At 69.9% G+C, this 24,545-nt stretch overlaps 1 protein-coding gene across 1 annotated transcript; it reads right to left on the reverse strand.

Annotated features, from left to right (window-relative positions):
• Positions 1 to 328: 328 nt before the first annotated feature.
• KCNH2 (potassium voltage-gated channel subfamily H member 2) lies at positions 329 to 23,941 on the reverse strand. Its single transcript, XM_068176579.1, is given in 18 exon segments — positions 329 to 460; positions 720 to 899; positions 1,515 to 1,760; positions 1,846 to 1,946; positions 2,356 to 2,550; positions 3,041 to 3,149; positions 3,151 to 3,294; positions 3,646 to 3,708; positions 3,711 to 3,755; positions 3,758 to 3,849; positions 6,619 to 6,961; positions 6,963 to 6,998; positions 7,642 to 8,067; positions 17,065 to 17,279; positions 17,795 to 18,262; positions 19,127 to 19,291; positions 22,463 to 22,693; positions 23,723 to 23,941. Coding segments are annotated over 17 exon segments (3,093 nt in total). The 5' UTR covers positions 23,799 to 23,941; the 3' UTR covers positions 329 to 460; positions 720 to 761.
• Positions 23,942 to 24,545: the final 604 nt, after the last annotated feature.

Genomic DNA, 24,545 nt, shown 5'->3' on the forward strand with positions numbered 1-24,545 from the left:
GGAACAGGGGGTCGGTGTGGGGGGGGCTCGGGGTGCCCCCCACTACCGGCACCCCCAGGGGGTGAACCCCCCGCGCACAGAGGGGCAGGAGGACACGGCGGCAGGCACAGGAGGGCCGGCACCCCCAGCCCGGGGGGGCTCGGCGGTGACCGCCAGCTCACGATGCACAGCAAGACGAAGGGATGCCCCCCAATCCAGGCACACCCCCAGCCGGGGGGGCTCAGGGGTGACCCCAACCCACAGAGCCCGGCAGTGGAACACCTCCAAACGCCCGGGGTCCCCCCGGGTCCCTCACCTGAGCGAGCGGCCGGATGGGGGTGATGGGCAGGGGGTGGGGGGCAGCGGCCCCGGGGGGGGCTGGTGCGGGGAGGTCACGGCGCTGTAGGCGGGGGGCACCGGCACCTGGCGCTGCAGCAGGTGCACGATGGAGGAGATGTCCGTGCTCAGCCGCGATTCCAGCCTGCAACAGCCGCGTGCGAGCGGGGCCACGACGGGATGAGACGTGGGACCCCCAGCCCACCCCGCACCGGCCCGCCAGGACCCTCATCCCTGTCCCACCCATCTCTCAGGTGGCTCGGGGGGCTCAGCTTGGGCTGGGGGTCTCCCCTTCTTCTTTTCCTGCTCACGGTCTCCAGACCCCTTTGGCAATGGGGGGCTCGCAATGGGGTCTGGCCTAAGACCCCCCCCGTGTCCCACCTACTTGAGCCCCCCAGATTTACCTGTTGAGCTGTTTTTGGAGCAGATCCAAGCGGGATTCCAGGTCAGAGCGCTGGCGGCGGGTCAGGGTCGGGGGGGGGATTTGGGGGGGCCCCGTGGGAACAACGAGGGAGCTCCTGGTACTTGGCGGCCCCGGGTGTCACCCCAAAAACTGAAGATGTTGGAGACCCCCGAGAAGGCGCCTGGAAAAGGAGGGGAGTGAATGGGTTTGGGGGGGGGGGGGGTTGTGAAATGAGGGGGGAGGTTTGGGGGATCCAGGGGACTGGGGGAGGGGTGAGGAAGGGGGACTGGGGCTTTTGGGGGGGCTCCACAGACTTAAACAGGAGGGGAAGATTAGAACCCTCCCTGCCCAACCAGAGACCCCTATCCCCACCTGAGGGGGTGCAGGGGGCAGTTGAGGGGGAGGGGCTGAGAATGGGGGGGGTTCAAGGTTTGGTGGGGAGCTCTGGAACCCTGAGTGAGGAGAGCAGTAGGGGGGGAACTCCCACCCCACCCCACCTTTCACCTGGAGGGCTCCCGGGGTGCAGAGGCAGTGTGAGAGGGGGGGTCAGGGGCTGGGGAGCCAGGGTGTGTGCAGTTTTTGGGGAGTCTGCAGGACCCTGAGTGGGGAGGGAAGGAATGGGGGACTCCCCAACCCCAGCTGAGGGGGGCACAGAGGAGCAGTGGCAGGCGCTGGACAGGGGAGGGGGGCTGGGGCAGGGCTGCGGACAGCAGTGCCAGGGTTTTGGGGCGTCCTCTGAGCCCCGAGTGAGGAGGGGAGGAAGGGGCCACCCCCCAGCCTGAGCCCCCCGACCCACCTGAGAGGGGGTTGCACATATCACTGCCCCTCTCGCTCCTCGGGCTCGGGGGCAGCCGGGGGGCACTGCGGAACGGGGACAGCGCGGTGGCCCCCGGAGGGGGCGCGGGGGGCTCCTCCTCGTCACTGGAGCCGCAGCTGGAGGGGCTGGGGGGGTCCCACTCGGCCGGGCCTCGGGGGGCTCCGGGGGCTTGGCCTCCCCCGCCGTCCCCCCGCAGCGCCCGGGACTCCTCGGGACTGGGGGCATCTGCAGGGGACAGAGCGGGGTCAGGGCCGGGCCACGCGACCCTGAGGGGTCACCCCCGGGGGTCCCGGCCCCCCCGAAGCCCCACCTTTCTCGGGGCGCCGGCGGAAGGGACAGCTTGCGGCGCCGGAGCCGGGAGAAGCCTCCGTCCAGCTCGTCGCTGCCCGGCGAGCCGGGGATCATGTTGGTCTGCGGGGACACGGCGGGCACAGTCGGGGGGCTGCCGGACCCCTCCCGCTCCTTCAGGACCCCCCAGAGCTCTCAGCCCCCTCACAATTCGCTCAGCGCCCCCCTCCCTTGCTCAGGAGCCCCCAACCTGCCCAGGACCCCCAGCCCTTCTCGGGGCTCTCCTGCCTTGCTCAGAATCCCTCCAGACTGCTTGAAACGCCTCCACAACCTGCTCCAAACTCCCCCAGCTTCCTCACAACTCCCAGTTCGCTCAGGATCCTCCAAACTGCTCAGGACCCCCCTCAGCTTGCTCTGAACCCCCTTATTTGGCAGGACCACCAAATTTTCCAGGACCCCCCGGTTCACTTGGACCTCCCGGCTTGCTCAGGACCTCCCATTCTGGAACCCCACCCCACCGGGCCCCCCTCACGTCGCGCAGGTTGAAGGTGATCTCGAGGGTGCCCCAGAAGCGGTCGGAGGAACTCGGGGTACATGTCCAGCACCTCGAGCAGGTCCTCTCGCAGGATCTTGTGCAGGTCGCAGTAGGTGAGCGCCCGAACGTCCGCCCGCGACTTCCCGGGCCGGGCATGCAGGTGCAGCGGCTCCCCGAAGGTGTCGTTCTTACCTGCCGGGTGGGGGGGTCACGGGGGGTGCGGGGGCTCCGCGGGTCCCTGCACTGCCCCGGCCACCCCTGCAGCTCCCAGAGGTGTCCTTCTGACCTGGGGGAGCTGGGGGGGACACCCGGAATGGAGGGAGGGGTCACCTCGGGGCACTCGGCTGTGACCAGGGCTGAGGGGAACCCCCAGGGGCTCTCCAGGTGACCCAAAGCTGGGGGGCTCCGGGAGCTGCAGGAGTCACTTGGCGTGCCTGGGAGCCAGGGTGTCCCCAAGAGGCGGGGGTCAGTATGCCGGTTCCCCCAGCACTGGGGGGTCCCGGGATGGGGGGCATCCCTCGGGAGGCAGGTGGGGTGTCACCCGAGGAGCACCGGGGGGGTCTCCAGGAGAGGGGGTGTCACGCTGGGGGCACCGGGACCGGGTGACACCACAGGACCCCCGAAGGCAAGCGGCTGCCCCGCGGGGCACCGCGGGACCCCCGGGCCGCTTCTGGGGGCTCACCCAGGATGGCGACCACGACGTCGCCGCGCAGGATCTCGATGGAGCCGCGGGAGATGAAGTAGAGCGCGGTGAGCACGTCCCCGGCGTGCACCAGCGTGTCCCCCGGGGGGCGCGTGCGTCGTCTTGAACTTCATGGCCAGCGCCCGCAGGCAGCCCTTGGTGGCCCCCCGGAACGGGGCGCAGTTCTGCAGCAGGCTGCGGTTCAGGTGCAGGCAGATGTCGGCCTGCAGGCACTCAGGGAACCCCTTCAGCACCTGGGGGGCACCGGGGGGGGCACAGAGGGGCACAATGCTTTGGGGGGTCCCAGGGGCCAGGGGCGTGGCAGGTTTTAGTGGTCCCGGAGGGTCCTCGCCAAGATCACGCTGATGTCGCTAGAGCAGGACCAGACGTGCTGGAAGCGCTCCCTGAGGAGGGGGGGCTGAGGGCAGGGGGGGTTAGGGGTCCCACAGGGCTTGGGGTGGTTTTGGGGTTTCTCGGGGGTCTCACCGCGTTCATGTCGATGCCGTTGGTGTAGGACCAGGCGTGCTGGAAGAGGGCTGAGGGCCGGGGGGGTTCGGGGTCCCATGGAGGTTTGGGGTGGTTTTGGGGTTTCTCGGGGGTCTCACCGCGTTCATGTCGATGCCGTTGGTGTAGGACCAGGCGTGCTGGAAATACCTCCTCGAGGCGCTGGGCGCAGCGGGTTGGGGATCTGGTGGAAGCGGATGAACTCGCGCACACCCGCAGCATCTGCGTGTGGTAGCGCGCCGTGCCCGAGTACAGCCGCTGGATGATGGCCGACACGTTCCCGAAGATGCTGGCGTACATCAGCGCTGGGGGGGGGGAAGGGTCAGGGCGGCTCTGCACCCCCGAGCCCCCCAAACCACCAATGACACCCCCCGGACCGAGGGGTGTGGGTCCCCGTGTCCCCAAGCACGAGCACCGGGTGGTGGCCGAGGTGCTCCCGACGATGCTGCCGTTCATCGGTGCTGGGGGGGCACATCGGGGGGCTCTGCACCCCCAAACCCCCACAAAGCTCCCCAAACCCCCCACTGCCAGGGCTGTAGTGTGGGGTAACCCATCATCGTGGAGGGTGCCCATTGTCATCGGGTCCCCACCATCACAGGGGGTCCCCACCCTCACAGGGGGGTGTCCATCACCACAGAGTGCCCTTTGTCATGGGGGTCCCATCATCACGGGAGTGTCCCCATCTTCACGGGAGTGCCCCTTGTCACAGTGGTCCCCATCACCACACGAGTTTCCCACTGTCACTGAACCCCACAATTGTGAGGGTCCCCATTGTCACGGAGGTCCCCCATTGTCATGGAGGGGCGTCATCGTCACGGTGGTGCCAAGAGTCCTCAAGGGAATTCTCAGATGCCTAAGCCCATCCGTTCCCCAGCACTGCCAAGGCCACCACTGTCCCATGTCCCCAAGTGCCACATCCACATGGCTTTTAAATCCCTCCGGGATGGGGACTCCACCCCTGCCCTGGCCAGCCGTGCCAGGGCTGGAGAGCCCTTCCAGGAGGAGAATTCCCAATTTCCACCCTGAGCTCCCCTGGCCCAGCCTGAGGCTGTTCCCTCTCCTCCTGTCCCTGTTCCCTGGAGCACAGCCCGATCCCCCGGGCTGTCCCCTCCTGTCAGGAGCTGTGCAGAGCCACAAGGTCCCCCCCTGAGCCCCCTTTTCTCCAGGCTGAGCCCCTTTCCAGCTCCCTCAGTCCCTCCTGGGGCTCCAGCCCCTTCCCAGCTCCATTCCCTGGACAACGCTCCAGCCCCTCCAGGGCTCCCCTGCTGGGAGGGGCCCAGAGCTGCCCCCGGATTCCAGGGGGTCCCTCAGCAGGGCCGGCACAGGGGACCAATCCCTGCCCTGGGCTGTGCTCACACTGGGGCTGGCACGGCCCAGGGGCTGTCGGCCTCTTGCCCACCCAGGCACCCCTGGGCTCGTGTCCAGCCATTTCACCAGCCCCTGTGCCCCGGCCTGGGGGTCCCATGGGGTTGGTGTGATCCACAGGTGTCCCCAGCCCATGGATCTCGGCAGAGCTTCCTGTCCCCCAGCAGAGCCACATCCCAGCCAGCTGTGTCACCTGAGGACAGGCCACCAGGAGCCCCCGATCCCCAGAGCAGCAGTGAAGTGTCAAACAGGGCTGGCCCCAAAACTGAGCCTGGGGGGGTTTCTACAGCCCCCCTGAGCGTGTGGCTACAGGCACAGGTGTCACACACAGGTGTGAGGATACACACACAGGTGTGAGGATACACACACCGGTGTGAGGATACGCACACTCAGGTGTGCACATTCACAGGTGTGAGGATACACACATACAGCTCCACACACTCACAGGTGTGTGGATACACACAGGTGTGCACACTCACAGGTGTGTGGATACACACAGGTGTGCACACACACACACACACAGGTGTGAGGATACACACATACAGCTCCACACACTCACAGGTGTGTGGATACACACAGGTGTGCACACTCACAGGTGTGTGGATACACACAGGTGTGCACACACACACAGGTGTGAGGATACACACATACAGCTCCACACACTCACAGGTGTGTGGATACACACAGGTGTGCCCACACACACAGGTGTGAGGATACACACACTCAGGTGTGCACATTCACAGGTGTGAGGATACACACATACAGCTCCACACTCTCACAGGTGTGTGGATACACACAGGTGTGCACACTCACAGGGTGTGGATACACACAGGTGTGCACACTCACAGGGTGTGGATACACACAGGTGTGCACACTCACAGGGTGTATGCATACACACATGGCAGGTGTGCACACACACACACAGGTGTGAGGATACACACATACAGCTCCACACACTCACAGGTGTGTGGATACACACAGGTGTGCACACAGACACAGGTGTGAGGATACACACATACAGCTCCACACACTCACAGGTGTGTGGATGCACACAGGTGTGCACACACACACACACACACAGGTGTGAGGATACACACATACAGCTCCACACACTCACAGGTGTGTGGATACACACAGGTGTGCACACAGACACAGGTGTGAGGATACACACATACAGCTCCACACACTCACAGGGTGTGGATACACACAGGTGTGCACACACACACACACACAGGTGTGAGGATACACACAGGTGTGCACACTGACAGGGTGTGGATACACACAGGTGTGCACATTCACAGGGTGTGGATACACACAGGTGTGCACACTGACAGGGTGTGGATACACACAGGTGTGCACACTCACAGGGTGTGGATACACACAGGTGTGCACACTGACAGGGTGTGGATACACACAGGTGTGCACACTCACAGGGTGTATGCATACACACACGCAGGTGTGCACACACACACACAGGTGTGCACAGTCCCAGGTGCTCTCACACCCCATGGCCGCTGACATCCCATCAGCCTGATGCAGATGGAGAAGATCCTCTTGGAGCTGGTGTTGGGGTGGGGTGGCCCAAGGCCCCCCGGGGCTCTTGCACACCTGGCTGCACACGCAGGTGCTCACGCACACCCAGGCATGCAGGCACACACTCTCACAGCTTTTCACACCGCACAGCTGCCCTCGCTCCCCGGGGCACTCACATCCGATCAGCATGACGCAGATGGAGAAGATCTTCTCGGAGTTGGTGTTCGGGGACACGTTGCCGAAGCCGACGCTGGTGAGGCTGCTGAAGGTGAAGTAGAGTGCGGTGACGTACTTGTCCTTGATGGAGGGCCCGAAGCTGCCGTTGAGGGCTTGCCGATCTGCTGTCCCAGCGCGTGCAGCCAGCCCCGTGCGCTGCCCCTCCACGTTGCCGATGGCGTACCAGATGCAGGCCAGCCAGTGGGCGATGAGGGCGAAGGTGCACATGAGCAGGAAGAGCACGGCCGCGCCGTACTCCGAGTAGCGGTCCAGCTTCCGCGCCACCCGCACCAGCCGCAGCAGCCCGCGCCGTCTTCAGCAGCCCGATGAGCGTCGTGGTCTGGGCAACGGCAGGGAAAGGGTTACCGGGGGTGGGGATGCCCCAGGGACCCACAGAAGGGTGAGGGGGGTTCCATCCTCTCTCCCCACGTCAGCAGCCCCAGCAGCGTCGTTGTCTGGGGGATGGGGAAAAGGGGGGGGGGGGCAACAGTGAAGAGACACCCTCAGAACCCCAAAAGGGTGGGGGATCCCTGCCCCAAGCCAGGCACCTCCATTCTGGGGGTCTCCTCCTGTCCCAGGTGCCCCCCGGGGTGAAGGTGTGTGGGGGGGAAGGAAAGGGAGGTCACCAGGACAGCAGAGCCAGAGAGCGCCCACAGATCCCTGGGAGGGCAGAGGGTGCCATGAGCCCCTGCCCCTCTGCCCATATCAGCCCCAGGTGTCCCTGCTGTCCCACCCAGAGCAAAGGTGGTCTGGGAAGGAGGTCCAGGGGGGTCACCAGGGGCACTGGTGGTGTCCTGGCCTGGCGGTGCATGCGGGACCCACGGGAGGACCCAGCACCCAGGAACAGCACCCACCCCCCCAACATCCAGCCCAGCAGTGGGGGCACAGGCGGGACCCCCAGACACAACCCCCAGCGCAGAACAGCACTGCCCCGCCAGCGCATGGCACAGCTGGCACCCCTGCACCCTGTGCCCCCGTGTCACCTCCTCGGAGCCAGAGCCGAAGATGAGCAGGTCGAAGGGGATGGCGGCCACCATGTCGATGAGGAACCAGCCCTTGAAGTAGTGGATGGCGATCTTGGCGGGGTGGCTGACCACCTCCTCGTTGGAGTTGACATAGGTGGTGCGGAAGTTGATGAGGATGTCGATGATGAACATGATGTCCACGATGAGGTCCACCACGTTGAGGGGGCTGCAGGAGTAGCCGCACTGGTGCCGCTGGGCCTCCTCGGAGTCACTGAGCAGGAAGGCGGCCGAGTAGGGCGTGAAGATGGCCGTGTAGATGACCAGCAGCAGGATCAGCCAGTCCCACACGGCCTTGAAGGGGCTGTAGTGCAAGATGGTCCAGCGGTGGATGCGCGGCGCCTGCAGCTTGTACTCGGGGAGCACGTCGGCACCCAGGGACAGCACCTGGGCCGGGGCAGACACGGGGCTCAGTCCTGCACCCCAGCACCCCACAGGACTGAGCCCCTCAGACCCCAGCCCCCGAGCAATGTGGTGCCTGGGGCCGTGGCTCGGTGGCCCTGGCCACGGTGGGTCAGGGCTGGGCGTTGGCCGTGGTGGGTCAGTGCTGGACCCAGTGGTTCTGGGGGGCCTTTACAGCTTCAGCAGTTCTGTGACTCTCTGGGGTGCGGTGGGACCCCAAAAAGGGCAAGGAAGGGCATGTGGGGGGCTGCAGGGGGGCGGTGCTGCTGCAGGGCTCAGACCCCCAGCCTGGGGAGAGGCGGGCACCTGCGTCAGGGGCGTTGGGTCAACACTGGACCTCATGGCTCTAAAGGTCCTTCCCAAAACCAACGCTTCTGTGACTCTGGGGGTGCAGAGGGACCCCAGCACAGGCGATGGGGGGGGTGCAGGGACACCACCACGTGTGACCAGGGGTGCCAGGGGAACAGCTGGAGGGCACAGGGGGGAAAAAGCCCCCCCACACCACAGAGCTGCCCCACAACCCCCTCCTGCCCCACAAATACCACCAGGGCAGCTCCCACCCCAAACACCCACAGACACGACGCTGCCCTGCGCCCCCAGCTGTGGCCACCCCCACCAGGGGGCATGGCTTCCCCCTGGCATTTCCATCTGGAGGGCACAGACCCCTCCCCACGTGCCGGTCAGTCCCTGTGCAGAACACCTGCACGTCCTGGGCCACAACCTCGGGGGTCTGTGTGGGGTCTTGGTCACCCATGGGGGTGCCTGGGGGGTGGTATACAGGGTCCATCACCACGCACAGCCCCATGGCAAGGGTGAGAGGTGACAGGGGGTGACCCACGGCCCCCCCGTCCTTTGTGCCACAGGGTCACCACCTCCCTTCTGCCCTGTGGGGGTCACGGTCCCCCTGCACCCCTGGGGGTCCCCTTGCCCCTCCAGGCCCACCGTGGGGCTTCATCTGCTGTTGCACCACAGGGAGGGGATGGCTACCATCCCCCCCGCGCCATCAGCCCCCCAGCCCCGAGGGCACCCCTGTGGGGGCCGGGGTGCCCCCATCATGCAGAGCCAGAGCTTTATGTAAGCCCCCAAACCCTCCCGAACAAGTGCCGAGGACACGGCCCGAGGCTCCCACAGCCATCGCCAGGTCTCGGGTGGGCACAGAGCCCCCCCTGCGGCACCCCCGCCCCCCTTGCCGGGTCCCCGGGGGGCGCGGAAGGGCGCTACCGGTACCTTCTCCTCCTGTCCGTGCCCGGTGCCATCGCGGCGGAGCCCCAGGCAGGCGCTGCAGAGGGGGACCCCGGCCATGGGGCAGGGCCCGGGGGGCGGCCCGGGCCGGGGGGGCGCAGGGGAAGCGCCCGGGAACTCCTGCAGCAGCTGCAGGAGCGCGGGCAGCATCCTGGGGGCGGGCAGCAGGGGTCAGCCCCCGCCAGCCCGGGGGTGCCAGGGACTCCCCCACTCCGGGCCCGTGCCCATTGTGTGCGCCGGGACCCCCGGCGGCAGCGGGGACCCCCGGCGTGGTGCGCGCCAGCCGCGCTCCGCCGGAGCCGGCAGGAATTATTGGGGCGGAAATTTTTCCCAGGCTGCTCCGCTGCTGCTGCCACGGCCAGGGCCAGGGCAGCCCCCCCGGCCCCCCACCGCCCCCCGGCCTCCCCGGCACGGGGACACACCGCGGGGTCGGCGACACTGCTGCGGCTGTGGGTGCCCACACGCGACACGGCACGGGGTGGGACGTGTCACAACCCCCCGGCAGCCCCCGGGCACCCCCACGGCACCCACACCTGGCCCAGGTGTGCGGGGAGAGCGCTGCCCACGCACTGAGCAGCGGGTCAGGGTCCACACTGCGACAGGGACACGCCGGGGACGTCCCCCACCCGTGCGGTGCCCGCAGGCTGGGATGCGGTTCCCATCCTGCTGGTGCAGCCAAAACATGTCCCCCACTGCCACGGCCCCCCCGGGACACAGGCCCTGTCGCCTCTGTCCCCAGGGGCCACCAGCCGCGGTGGCCTCGTGGGGCAGCGGGATCAGCCATGGGGCGATGGGACATGCGGTGCTGGGAACACACGGCGACACGGCTGGGGCACAGGGTGATGGCACCGGGACGCGGTGACACGCGGTGACACGGGCACGCAGTGCCAGGGACGCGCAGCGATTGCGCCGGGACATGCGGTGACACACAGTGACAGAGGCACGCAGCCCCAGGGACACAGAGCGGCGGCACTGGGACACTCGGCGGTGCTGCTGGGACACGTGGTGACAGTGCCGGGACACACGGTGACACGCGATGACAGCACTGGGACACGCGGCAGCTCCTGCGTCACAGCCGCCACCCCCACGCGGGGGATTCCCGTTGCCACCCGTGTCCCCACGCACCGTGCGACGGAGGGACGAGGCCACACGTGCCCCGCGTGCAGGGGGTCCCCGTTCCCACGCCCTTCCCGGGGGGCTGCACCCCAACACCCCCCGTGCCCCAGGCGCGTTCCCCTGGGGGTGTGACGGGGGCCCTGGGGACACGGGGGGGTGCCAGGTACCGTGGCACAGAGCACCCCCGCCGGTGCCAGTCTGGGGGTAGCCCCAGGGAGGTCCCGGAGGGGGAACCCAGCCCCAGAGTGCCCGAGCCCCCCCGGCTGTGCCGGCTGCGGTGTGAGCGGGGGGAGGGGAGGGGGGCCCGGGGGGACAGCGGGGGAGGGGCGGGCGGGGGGCGGCTCCAGCCACCAGCCGCTCCTGCCGCTAAATTTATCGCAGCTGCCGCGGCAAAGTGGGACAAATCCCGGCCTGCGGCGTGGGGGGCGGGGGCCCGGGCCCCGCGGAAGGCCTCGGGGGCAGGGGGGGGGTCCCGCCGGCTGCGGGCCGCCCCGCTCCCCCCCCCCGACCAGTGTGGCCCCCACGGGCTGGGGGTGGCCCACACCCCACCTGAACTCGCCCCCACCACGTGACCCCTAACTGGGGACCCCCGGCCCTGCAGGCAACTGGGCAGGGATGGAAGGCACGGGAGAGTGCCCAGGACCCCCAGTTAGTCACAGCCCCCCAAAATACACCCCCGCGCATCAGCCCCACGGATACATGTGTCAACCCCCCCACAATTCACGCCCCGCCCCAGCACCTGGTCAGCACCCCCAGTGCAGCCCCTGCCGGGTCCCGGGCGTCCCAGCTAGGGGCGAGGGACTGTCCTGGCACCCCGTCCCTGTGCCAGACCCTCACACGCACAGGGGGGACACGCAGAGCCCCCCCTGACCCCCAGCCGTGGGGCCTGCAGCCCCCCAAGTGGCGGGGCAGCCCCCGGCCCACCATGTCCCCCAGCCATAGGGACAGTCCCCAGCCCCTCCCCGCCCCCCAGGCCCCCCGTGCCAGCAGGGCTCGGGGGTGCCATGAAGGGGGGCTGGGGACACCCCCCCCTCCCCACGCACAAGTGGGACCCCCCACCCCCTGGCGCGTATGTCAGGACGGGGCCGATATGCGGCGACATCCCGAACCCCCCGGGCCCGGTGCCACCCCCCCGCCGCGACACCCGTCAGTCACGGTGACACAGATGGCGGCGGTGCCGGTGACACGTTCGGCAACACGCGGCGACACGTCCCGCCCTGGTGACGCGTCCCCAACACCTGCGGTGACACCGCCACCCCCCGCCCCCCGGGACACCCGGTGCCGCACCTGCCGCGACCCAGACAACTGCGCCCACGGCGCACCCCAAATACCCGGGCCGGGACAGGGGGAGGTCCGGCACCCCCCGGGGCCCCGACAGCCCCCCGACACCCTGACTGACCCCCTGCACCCGGACGCGCCCCCTGACAGACACCCCTCCGTCACTGCCCAGTCCCCAGGTCTGCCCAGCACGGATGCAGTGACTCCCAGGACCCGGCAGAGACCCCTGCCCCAGCAGGGACCCCACAGGCACAGCACCCCAAATCCTGCACCAGCAGGGACCCCACAGGCACAGAGCCCCAAATCCTGCCCCAGCACGGACCCAACAGGCACAGCACCCCTAATCCTGCCCCAGCAGGGACCCCACAGGCACAGCACCCCTAATCCTGCCCCAGCACGGACCCCACAGGCACAGCACCCCTAATCCTGCCCCAGCACGGACCCCACAGGCACAGCACCCCAAATCCTGCCCCAGCACGGACCCCACAGGCACAGCACCCCAAATCCTGCCCCAGCACGGACCCCACAGGCACAGAGCTCCAAATCCTGCCCCAGCAGGGACCCCACAGGCACAGCACCCCTAATCCTGCCCCAGCACGGACCCCACAGGCACAGCACCCCAAATCCTGCCCCAGCAGGGACCCCACAGGCACAGCACCCCTAATCCTGCCCCAGCACGGACCCCACAGGCACAGCGCCCTAAATCCTGCCCCAGCAGGGACCCCACAGGCACAGCACCCCTAATCCTGCCCCAGCACGGACCCCACAGGCACAGCACCCCTAATCCTGCCCCAGCACGGACCCCACAGGCACAGAGCCCCAAATCCTGCCCCAGCAGGGACCCCAAAGGCACAGCACCCCTAATCCTGCCCCAGCACGGACCCCACAGGCACAGCACCCCTAATCCTGCCCCAGCAGGGACCCCAAAGGCACAGCACCCCTAATCCTGCCCCAGCAGGGACCAGCACCCACAGGCACCCAACACCAGCACTGGCAGATACTGACAGCCAGGGACCCCCAAGGCCCCCATGGGCACCCAGCACTCGCCCTGGCAGGTACCCCACACCTTCCTGGGTACCCGACACCTGCCGGGGTACCCCACATGGGCCCTAACCAGGCCCTGGCACCCACCCAATGGCCCACCAGGGTCTAAGACCCCCAGACCTCACAAACCTGAACACTGACACCCACTTTGTCACTGACCCTGAGGCACTGGGAGCCCCGGGGACCCCTCCAGCCAGACGGACACTGACCCCCCACTACATCCCTGTCACCTTGCACCTGTCACCCGATGTGGTCACCACCAGGGCAGCACCAGCTATCAGCCAGGTGACCCCAGACCACTGTGGGGACACCCCGACACAGGCGACACCCCAATAGTACAGGCATCCCGAAGCTGGGGAACCCCCCACCACGTTCCCCTCCCGCACTGCTGTCCCCCCAGGGTGGCACCGGGGCTACTCACGGCGCTGAGCTGCGGCGTCGCAGCACCCTCGGGACCCCCCGACATGGGCACAGGGGACACAGGGCCGCCCTGGGCGGGCAGCGACAGTGGCACCCGCTGCCTGTGGCACCCGTGGCAGGGTGGGGGACAAGCCCCGTGACAGGGTGACGTCCCTGTGGGATGGGGTGACGTCCTTGGGGGCGGTGCGCCCGCCCCAGCTCCGACCCCTACCAAGTGATGCTGGCATTGACCCACAGCCATCCCAAAGCCACGGGCCACTGGCAAGGGAACGGCTACGATGACCACCTGGGACACACTGGGGACCACCTGGGGCAAAGCAGAGGCCACGCCAGCCACGAGCAGTTACCCTTCGCCACACCACAAGCCACCATGGCACAGCTGGACACAGCACCGGCCCAGCCACGGCACCAGGTGGGCAGTGGGGACCCATGAGGGTCCCCCAACCCCCGGGAGGCACTGGGGGGGGCCCAAATCCCCCTGGACCCCCAGAGTCGCCCATCACAACCACCAGTGTCCCCCCCACTCCGAGCGCGGGGCACCCCCCGGTACCCCACAACCCCCCAGGGCGGGATGAGCCACAGGAGCCACTTCCCCAGCGGGGGACGCTCCAGGCCTCCTTGGGCCCCCCAGCCCCCCGCAGCCCCTCAGAGCCGCCTGCTGTGACCCCCAGTGCCAACCCCGCTCCGTGTCCCCCATCGCGGCGTGGGGACACCCCCGGGACCCCGCACCCACGCGTGGCAGGATAAATTGCGGGTCCCTGTTCCCGCCGCGGGGGGAGACCCCCCCCGAAAATCCCGGGACCGCCGAACCCATCCAAACACTCCGGCCACGATCCCCGGCGCCCGCCCCCCTCCCCCCATCCCGGCATGGGGACACCCCCGGGCCCCCGTGCCTGCGGGCCGTGGGACGACAGCGGGACCCCGTTTCTGCCGCGGGGGGACCTCAGAGCCCCCCGGTGCCCCTCAGAGCCGCCTGCCGCGCCCACCGCTGTCCCCAGCGCTCCATCCCCTCCATCACGGCATGGGGACAGCCCCGGGACGCTGTGCCCACGCACGGTGAAAAGACGATGGGACCCCCGATCCCCCAGCGGGGGGACCCTCCGCAGAGCCCCCAGATCCCCCCGGCGGCCCCCAGAGCCGCCCCCCACGACCCCCGGTGCCCGCCCGCTCCTTTTCCCCCACGCCGGCGTGGACGCCCCCGGGACCCCGAGCCCACGTGCGGCGGTGCAAACCGTGGGTCCCATTTTCCCTCCCGGTGAGGACCCCCGGCTCCCCGCGCCTCCCGCACCGCCAGGACGCACCCCCGACCGGCCCGTACCTCCTGTGCCACCAGGCTGGACACCCGCACGGCCCGGCGGACCCGCTCCCGCCGCTCCCCGTCGGGGCGGTCGCCACGGTCGCCGCTGTCGCGCCGTGCCGGGGCCATGGCCGCGCTCCGGGGGTCCCCGCGCCCCCCCGCCGCCCCCGGCCCTGCGCGCGGCAGATGGAGCGGGGCGGGACCCCCCGAGCCCTCCCCGCCGCTCGCCCCCGCCGGGCCCCCCCCCGGCTCCAGCCGTCGCCACTCCCCGGAGGAGGGACCGGGAGCGCCCGGGAACGGCCCCGCGGGGACACCGGGGCGAGGTGGGGCACGGGGGTCCGCGGAGCCCGTGCCTTCCCCGCTGCTCCACCGCCACCCCCTCCCCCGCTGCCAGCTGGCACCTGCGGCCCCCCGGGCCCCGCGAGGGATCCCCGAAGTGTGACTCGCACGGCCCTGTCACAGCGGGATGGGGACGGGGATGATGACGGGGATGGGGACAGCGGTGGTGGCGACAAGGACAGTGATGGTGGGGACACGGACAGTGACGGTAGCGGTGAGCTGGCCCTGGCAGCCCCGGCTGATTCACGGCTCCCGGTGTCCCCGTGTCCCTGGCCACTGCCCAGCCCTGGCAGTGCCCCACGGCTGCGCCCGCCCGGCCCCCCCGGGCACCCCCAGCCCCAATGAGAGGGACCTGGGGGGCAGCGCCCTCGCCCACCCAGCTGGTGCCAGCGGGGCCGGGGTCGGCAGGACTCGTCCCGCAGTGGGGGGTCCCTAGTGTCCCCAGCAGCCAGCGATGCCCCAGTGACTCGCCCTGGCTGGTGGCACCGCCGGGTCCCCACACACCCTGAGTGGGTCTGGCATCCCCCAGCCCTATCCTGCCCCACCCAGGGATACCCTCCAGAACAGACCAGGAGTTCCCGGGGTCCCACGAGCCGTGGGGATGTCACGGACACCCCAGCCACACCAGGCCCCTGTCACTGTCACCCAGCACGCGGTGACCTTGACGGGCGCTTGGCTCCGGCCCCGCGAGTGAATCACGGTGCCGCTGCAGGGACACTCTGTCCCCCAGTGCCACCGACCCGAGAGGCGTCGCCGTGGCCGAGCCGGGGGCAGCCCCACGCCCCCAGTTCCCGCACCCCCTGTGTCCGTGTCCCCGGTTCCGCCCGACCGCACAGCCGGGGCACCCCGAGAATCCCTCGCCGTGCCGGGGAGCAGAGCCCGGCCCGGTGACCGCAGTCGTGTTCCCCGTGTCCCCTCATGGCCCCCGTGGCAACGGCGGGGGAAGTGAGAGCGCAGCGTCACCCTGGCGGCGCAATTAATCACGGCCGAGGCAATCAAGAGGTTCCGTGAGGAGCTGGGGGGGTCGGGGGTGCGGAGTGAGGGGGGTGCCACCCCACAGAAGGGTCCCTCCAGCCCACAGCGGGTCCCCCAGCCCCGCCGAGGGCCCTGCGGCTGCTCCAGCACCAGCGCGGGGAGCGCCCGGAGCCTGGCAGTGGGGCCTGGAGCCAAGGGTGGGAACGGGGGTCCCCACGGAGCCCCTCACGTGTGCGGGCAGGTGCGGACCGGGGGGACTCGAGGCACTCGGGCAGATGCGCCGGGGCTGCTCCGTCCCCCGCCAGCTGCCGGGGACCCCGGGGACAGCCCCGGCCGGGGCTGCGCGGGAGGCTTGGGGACCCCGCGGCGAGGGACAGACAGCGGGTCCCCCACCCCGCACAGCCCTCCGGGGATGCCCGGAGCCGCCGACCCCCCCCGGATCATTAGCAGAGGGAAATCAGGGTGTAATTAAGCGGCGCCTCCTGCTCCCGCGGCAGATGGCGGTTACACAACGGGCCGCGGATTAGCGGCGGCTGCCAGTGCCTGGCACCCGGCAGGCACGGCACCGGGGCGAGGGGCACTGCGGCAAGGGGCACCGCGGCACCGGGGCGAGGGGCACCACGGTGAGGGGCACCGGGGCGAGGGGCACCGCGGCACTGGGGCGAGGGGCACCACGGCACTGGCGGGTGTCTGCCCCCTGCGTCTCGCTTGGAGCCCTCCAGGGACTGTCCTGGACCCGAGTGCCCCCAGCCCTGGCACCCACCATCTCAGAACATCACGGTCACAAGCCCCGGCCAGTCCTCCCAGTACCACTGAGCCACCTTGGCACTGCCCGGTCACTTTGGCACCACCTGGACACTTCTGGCATCACCGGACACTTTGGCACCACTCGGCCACCTCCAGCACTGCCTGGACATCTTGTCACTCCTCGGACACTTTGTCACTGCTTGGCCATCTTGGCACAGCCTGGCCACATCACTGAAAGTGTCCAGATGCCCCGGTGCAACCCAGCCATCTCTGCACCACATGCCACCTCTGGCACCTCCTGGGCACCTGGCGTCACCTGGTCACCTCCAGCAGCACCTGGCCACTATGGCATTGCCCGGTAACCTTTGTCACCACTTGGCCACCTCTGGCACCTCCAGTCACCTCCAGCATCACCCAGTCAGCTCCCACCCAACTCTGGGGCCCTCCACAGCCCCCAGGGCTCACTTGTGTGATGTACATCACCTGTGTGACCTTTGTCACCTGTCCCCCTGTCCGGGTCTCACCTGTGTGACCTTCTCGGTGACGTTGTGTGTGCGGTCGCGCAGTTTGGTGGGGGCAATGATGGGTCGGGGGGCCGGAGGCGGGGCCAGGAGCCCCCCGGGCTGCAGGTCCATGAAGTTGAGGGTGATCTGGGGGATGCGGCCGATGGCCCGGAACCGCGCCAGGTCCGAGTCCGACGTGGAGTTGAGCAGCGCGCTGCGCACGGCGGCCACCGCGCCTGCCGGGGGGACACACCGTCACCACGGCAGGGGGGACTGTCACACACGCCCTGGATCCGCAGGGCAGGCCCCACAGCTCCCCAAGGCTCCCGGGGCAGGGGTCCCACGGTCCCCGGGGGGATCCCACAGCTCCCAGGGTTGGGGGCCCATGGCAGGTGAAGGGAATGCCCCCCAGGGCGGAGGCAGACCCCCAGCCATGTCCCAGCGGCCCCAGGGACCTGCAGACCTAACCCTAACCCTAACCCTAACCCTGCTCTCAGTTACCTTTAACATCATTACAACAATTGTCCCTTATCTTAATACGCTTAACGAGCTCTGGGGCCAACGAGGCGACTCCCGAGGTGATTCCCAGGGTGACTCCACCCTGTGGCTCAGGGGGCTGCAGGATGGGCTAGGAGGGTCTTGGTGGTGATGGGGGGGTCCCCAGCCCCTGCTGTGGGTCACCAGGGTCTCTGGCTGTGGCTGCCCCGTGTCCCCAGCACCGATGGCTGTCCCTGTGCCCGCACGGCCGTACCGGTGCTGGAGCCGCGGTGCAGGCCGGCGCCGGCGCTGGCGTGGCGGCTGTGGCAGCGCTTGTCCCCGTCACCCTTCATGGCCTCGATGTCATCGACGGACGACGCCCGGCGCAGGCTGCGGAGGCTCTCCCGGGACCGGCGCTCCCGGGAGCAGCTCCTGGCCAGGCTGTGGTTGGCGAAGGCCAGCGCCAGGCGCTCGGCCCGCGGGGACGACTGCGTCACCGGTGGCTCAGGGTCCCCCATCAGTGCTGCCTCGTCCTCGGGACGGTCCCCAACACCGGGCTCCAGCGAGGATGAGGCGTCCTCAGGACCAGAGTCGCCGGCAGGCAGGGCCGGGTCTGTGGCCAGCGGGTCCGTGACCCCCGGGTCCACGACCACCACGTCGGGCGGCTCCGGCGGCTCGGGGGGCAGCGACTGGCGGCTGCCCGTGAGCGCCAGCAGCTTCAGCCGCAGGGACCGGCTGCGTCCTGGGGGAGGGACAGGGCTGGGTCAGGCCTGGCCTTGGGGTCAGGGTCAGGACCCAGCTCCAAATCCCCACCACGGTGCTGCTTCAGCCACAGGGATCAGCTGCACCCTGGAGTCAGGGCTGGGGCCGGGGGCAGGGTCGGATGCCCCCTCCCCACGGTGCTGCCCACTCTCCCCATGCGCCCCATAGCAACACCTGGCACGGGGGGTCAGCAGGACACGAGCTGCCACCAGCCCGGCAGCACTGACCCGGTTCCCCTGCAGGAACCCAGGAGGAGGGGTTGACCCGGTGTCCCTGTCCCCCCATACCTTGTACCTGGGGGTGGCCCGGTGTCCCTGTCCCCCCGTACCTGGGGTGACCCGGTGTTCCTGTCCCCCCGTACCTGGGGGTGACCCGGTGTCCCTGTCCCCCCGTACCTCGGGGTGACCCGGTGTCCCTGTCCCCCCGTACCTGGGGGTGACCCGGTGTCCCTGTCCCCCCGTACCTCGGGGTGACCCGGTGTCCCTGTCCCCCCGTACCTGGGGGTGGCCCGGTGTCCCTGTCCCCCCGTACCTCGGGGTGACCCGGTGTCCCTGTCCCCCCGTACCTGGGGGTGGCCCGGTGTCCCTGTCCCCCCGTACCTTGTACCTCGGGGTGACCCGGTGTCCCTGTCCCCCCGTACCTGGGGGTGACCCGGTGTCCCTGTCCCCCCGTACCTGGGGGTGACCCGGTGTCCCTGTCCCCCCGTACCTCGGGGTGACCCGGTGTCCCTGTCCCCCCGTACCTGGGGGTGGCCCGGTGTCCCTGTCCCCCCATACCTGGGGGTGACCCGGTGTCCCTGTCCCCCCGTACCTCGGGGTGACCCGGTGTCCCTGTCCCCCCGTACCTGCAGGGCCCCAGGGGGCCGGGGTGACCCAGTGGTTGGTGCTGGGGGTCGGGGCCTCTCCGGGCTCAGGCTCCCTCACGGCCTCGAAGTTGAGGATGAACATGATGACGGTGCCATCCTCATTCTTCACTGGCACCACATCCACCAGGCACGGGAAGGAGCTGCCTGTGGGGAGAGGGGGTCAGTGACACGGGGGGTGGCACCCCCACCCGGGAGGGCATCCCTGCCTGGCCCCATACATCCCGAGAGACACTGCCACTGTCCCTGCTGGGCATCCCCTCCTGGGGAGCACCCCCTGCCGCCCCCCCATTCCTGCTGAACCCCCTTCCTGCCCCCCCCCCCCCCCCAGGGGATCACCCCCTTCTGTGCCCCAACACTGACTCCACCAGGCGGCCCCACTGTGCAGCTGCACCGCAGGGGGAAACTGAGGCATGTTAGGGCGGGGGTGTCCCCTTTCCTCCCCCAAATGTCGTGGCATGTCTGTGCGTGGGCAGCGGCGCCGGGGGGGCACGGGGGGCTCTGGGGGTGCCGGGCAGGGTTAAGCCGCTCAGAACTCGTTAACAGCTGTGGCGTTAATCCGATGCCACAGCTGGGGTGGGGGGGGATGGGGGTGGTCAGGGCAGCCCGGGGCAACCTCTGGGGGATGGGGGGGCATCCTGCTCTCCCCCGGCTCCCCAAGGGGACCCTGGGGGGACACAGCTGGGTGGTGCCAGGGGGACATGTGGGTGACGCCAAAGCACCGAGTCCCCCGCTGACGGTGTCCCCCCGGCTGGCGCCGGGCCCAGCAGCCTGGCACGGCGGGTGCCAGCTGGCACTGTCCCTGCTCCCGTGCCCGCGGCGGGGGGATTCCCTGACGCACGTGGGGCCGCGGGCTGGGGGCCAGCACAGGGTGGCCCCGGGCTCCCGTGGGGTCCTCGCCGAGCCACCGCCGCGAGGGGTTTAGTGCCACCGAGCCGTGGGCCCTGCCGCCGCCGGTTCCATCCACCCCCGCGGGAATCTTGAGGCGCCAAGGCCGAGAGCTCCGGTCCCGCTGCCTGATGGGGGCTGGTCCCGGGGCGGGGGCGATGGGGGGACCGCAGTGGCAGAGGTGGACCCTGCGCTGCAACGGGACCCACCCCCCTTGCCCCCCTCACCCTAAGTGCACCTCTCACCGCTGGAGCTGTGCCCCAAATCCCCCTGCACCCCCACACTGCACCACAGCACCCCGGGACCGCTGGGAGCCCCAAAACGGGGGGACCCCCCTGGCCCCTTATCCCTGCACCCCCCTACCGCACCCACTGCCCTAGGACCTGCACCCCCGCATCGCGGAGCCACCTGCACCCCCAGGCTTGCAGCCAGGCTGGGGACACCCCTCTGGCACAGGGGGGACCCCACACCCCGAGGCGTCACCGTGACAAGGCCCCGATTCGGCCCTTGGCAGCTCCCGCCCTGCACCAACACCGGGGGCCACGCACAGGGGGACCCCAAAGGCCACAGCAGCAGCCGGGGGCGTGTGTGCCCCCTCCCTTCCCCGCATCCAGCCGGGGGTCCCTGAGGTGTCCCTGCGGGGACACAGGTGCCCCACGGGCGTCGTGACCTCCCCGCGTCCCCGGCACCATAAACAACACGTCGCAAAGACAAATGGCTGCAGCAGCGGCGGCGACGCGGCGGCTCCGCGGCTCCAGCGCGGCTCCAGCGATTGGGACACAGCACCGGGGACCGGGACACAGCACCGGGGACCGGGACACACTGGGGGCTCACGGTGGGGGGGCTGCAGGGTGGCAGTGGGCACCACAACGCGAAACCGAGGATGCCCATGGAATGGCAGTGACACCAGGAGCACCGGGGATTCCAGAGCCACTGGCAACAAGGTTCCTGCCCCACGGTGCCTGGGGGTCCCAGTGCAGCGAGTGGAACCCCCCCCAGCAGCCTCACACAGTGGCTGGTAGGACGGTGGTATGGGGAGGTGACCCCCGCGGTGGCATCACTGCAGCCCCCAGGGCCGGCACCCCCTGCAGCAGCCTCCGGCCAAGGGGCCCAGGACACCCAGGACACCCCAGATCCAGGGCTAGCTCACTGCCAAGGGTCCCACCCCCATCCCGAGGGACAGCCGGTCCCCATGGACTGCCCTGTGCCGGTGGGGGCTCCCACAGCACCCCCAGAGCCCTCACCACACTTCCCCATGGGCCCCACAGAAGCTCTCAAGGGCTGGGGCCCCTCATCCCTTCTGGGAACCCCTATCCCACCTCTCCCTGGCAGCTTGTGAGGGCTGGTAAGGGGTGAGACTCCCACGCTGCTCAGGGGGCACAGCTGGGGGCGTCGAGGTCTCTGGGGACCCAAGGCAGGCTCCAAGCAGGAGCCCCATTTCCCCCACCCCTGTGGCACAGCCGGTGGCAGCCGGCAGGCTGATCAGTGTCACCCTAACGAGGGCTCAACACAGGCTCCAGGGGGAAACCCACGTCCACTTGTGCCCCACAGCCCTGGCACTGCACAGTCCAAGGGGCACTGGGGCGTGCCAGGCACAGCCACTGCAGCAGGACGAGGGTGCCAGGGCCAGGAGTGGTGCCTCTGGCCCCGGCCCACCTCCCAGGGCTGCCGGGGCCACGGTGGCTCTGCACGGCACTGTGGCCACGCCGGCAGCTGGCACCAGCTTTGTTTACTCCAGCACCGGAACCGGGGCCGTGCGCCCAGAGCTGGGACAGCTGTGGTGACAGCCAGGACACCTGGCACTGGCACGGCGCCACGGTGAGGGGAAGCACCAGCACTACCAAGGCGGGGAGCCAGCCTGGCCCGGGCCCTGCGGGGCACAGCTCCCACCGCCCGGCACAGGGACCCCCGGGACGTCACCTGCCCGGTTACTCCACAAAACCCCACAGGGACGGTGGCACTGTGACGCCAGCTCAGCGCACTCCTCCCCTGTCCTTGCTCCAGGTGACACAGCCCCCTGCATGCCCCTCTGCGGGGGATCACTGCACGCCACAACCCCGGGCCCACAACATGTGGCTCCCTGGGGCCCCACCTGGTGGCCACCGTGGCACCAGGAAGGGCGGGGGACTCGCTGGGTGCTGGTGCCCGTCTGGAGCCACCAGGGCCAGGCTGGGAGCCATCACGGTACTGGAGAGCGCTGCGAAGCCCCGGGGCTGTCAGCGTCCCCTGGGTTCCCACCTGCGCCAACAGCTCCTGCCGCCCAGCTCTGTCCCTGTGCCTGCTGTCCCCAGCCCGGTCCCCAGGGGGGCCAGTACCATCCTTGCGGCAGAGGCAGATCTGCACCTTGCGCTCCCACACCTGCCGTGCTCAGCGCAGCCCTGCTGTCCCCGCTGTCCCCGCGGTCCCCTGCCCGCAGCGCGGGGTCCGTACCATCCTTGCGGTAGAAGCAGATCTCCACCTTGCGCTCCTCGGCGCCCAGCAGGGCCTGGGCGATCTGGGCGGCGGCGCGGCGCTGGGTGCGGGGCCCGTGCAGGAAGTCGCAGGTGCTGGGCTGCTGCATCACCTCGGCCCGCGAGTACCCGCAGAGCCGGCAGAACCCCTCGTTGCAGTAGATCACGGCGCAGTTCTCCACACGCGCGTTCCCGATGATGAACTTGCGGCCTGGCGAGAGAGGGGTGGGCAGCTCAGGCCGGAGCAGCCCTGGGCGAGCAGCCCACGGCGGGGGTCCTCTCCACCCCGGGGTGGAGGGGGTCCTCTCCACCCCTCCACCCATGACTCTGGGGTTCCCAGGGGCACGCAGGTCCTGAGTCATCCTGCTCGCTCCCCAGGGGCCCCCTGAGCTGGCGGCATCACCACCGTGGGGACCCCGGAACTGTTAGGATCCCTGCATCACAGGGACCCCAAAACCACGGGGACCCAGGGGCTCCCAGCACTGCAGGGACCCCATAACAGTAGGGACTCTGGGATCCCCTCATCATCACGGGGACCCCCACAACCGCAGAGACCCCTTGGGGACACCACTACCATGGGGACCCTGGGACCGCCACCACCCCACCATGAGGGCAGCGGCCAGACCCCCGAGCACAGCCTGTCCCCCCAGCAGGGTGACACCCCCCAGCCCGACCCCACATCATGTGAGGGCAGCATCCCCCGCACATCACTGCCCTGTCTCCAGTCTGGGGGATGCTCAGGGCCTGACCCCAGAGAGGCGCTGGGAACCCCCAGATTTTCAGTCTCCCCGAGCCCCCACTCTGCCAGGTGCCCCTGCACCAGCTGCTGGGCAGTGCGGGGGGGGCCCAGGCCAGTGGGACCCCCAGTCCCACAGCAGCCTGAGCCGGTGGTGGGGGCTCCACACTTCGGGGACGGTGAGGAAGCCCCCGTTCTGGCACCCCGGAGCCAGAGGCTGCTGGAGGACAGGGCGGGCAGGAATCCCCCACCCACCATGTTTGTCCCCATCACCCCAAGCCCACCTCGAGCCGGGGTCTCCCGGACAGCAGGCTGAGCAGGGTCCCTCCCTGCCGGGCTTGTTCCCGTCACCTCAAACGCACCCAGGGCCACAGTCCCCTCACTCCCCTCCCCGCCTGGTGCTCCCCGGTGCCTCCCCGGGCGCTCCCCCCGCGCAGCTCCCCCTCGGGGCCCCCAGGTCCCGCCCCTGGTCCCCCCTGGTCCCCCCCGGCTCCCCCCACTCACTCTGCCCCTCGAACTTGCGGATGATGGTGTCCAGGAAGGTGTTCTGGGGGGCGACGTGCCCCCGCCGCACCGGCATCGTGCCGGGCCCATGGGCAGCGCCGGCGGGGCGGGGGGGCCGGGGGCCGGGGGGGGCCCCGCGCCGCGGGGGGTCCCGCTGCCCTTGAGCCAAGGACGGCGCCGCTCCCGGGGGGGCCCGAGGGCCGGGGGGGCCCTCCCGGCCCGGGGCCGCCGGGGCCGGACCCCGCCCGCCCCGGTGCGGTGCTGCGGGGCCGGGGGGGTCCGGGGCGGGGAGCCGGAGGGGGGCGGCGGGGCCGAGCCCCCCCGCTCTACCCGCCCGGTGCGCGCCGCGCCATCGGCCTTATTTAGTCACGGAGCGGCCGGGGGGGACCGGGACCCGCCCCGCGCGCTCGGCGCCGCTCGGAACAGGTCGGAACGGTTCGGCTCCGTTCGGAACGGCCGGGCTGAGCTGGGCTCGGCTGGGCTCGGCCGGTTCGGTTCGGCGGGGTTCGGCCCGCTTCAGTTCGGTTCGGTTCGGTTCGGTTCGGCTCGGCTGGGTCGGCTCGGCCCGGCCCGGTTCGGCCGAGCTCGGGCCGGCTCGGCTGGGTTCGGCGCGGTTCGGTTGGGTTGGGTTCGGCTGCGCTCGGCTGCACTGGGCTCGGCGTGGCGCGGCCCGGCTCGGGCGGGCCAGGCCGGGCTCGGCTCGGCTCGGCTCGGCTCGGCTCGGCTCGGCTCGGCTCGGCTCGGCTCGGCTCGGCTCGGCTCGGCTCGGCTCGGCTCGGCTCGGCTCGGCTCGGCTCGGCCCGGCCCGGCGGGCGCGGCGGGC

This window comes from Anomalospiza imberbis, chromosome 1 (genome assembly GCF_031753505.1).
Source record: "Anomalospiza imberbis isolate Cuckoo-Finch-1a 21T00152 chromosome 1, ASM3175350v1, whole genome shotgun sequence".
NCBI lineage: Eukaryota > Metazoa > Chordata > Aves > Passeriformes > Viduidae > Anomalospiza > Anomalospiza imberbis.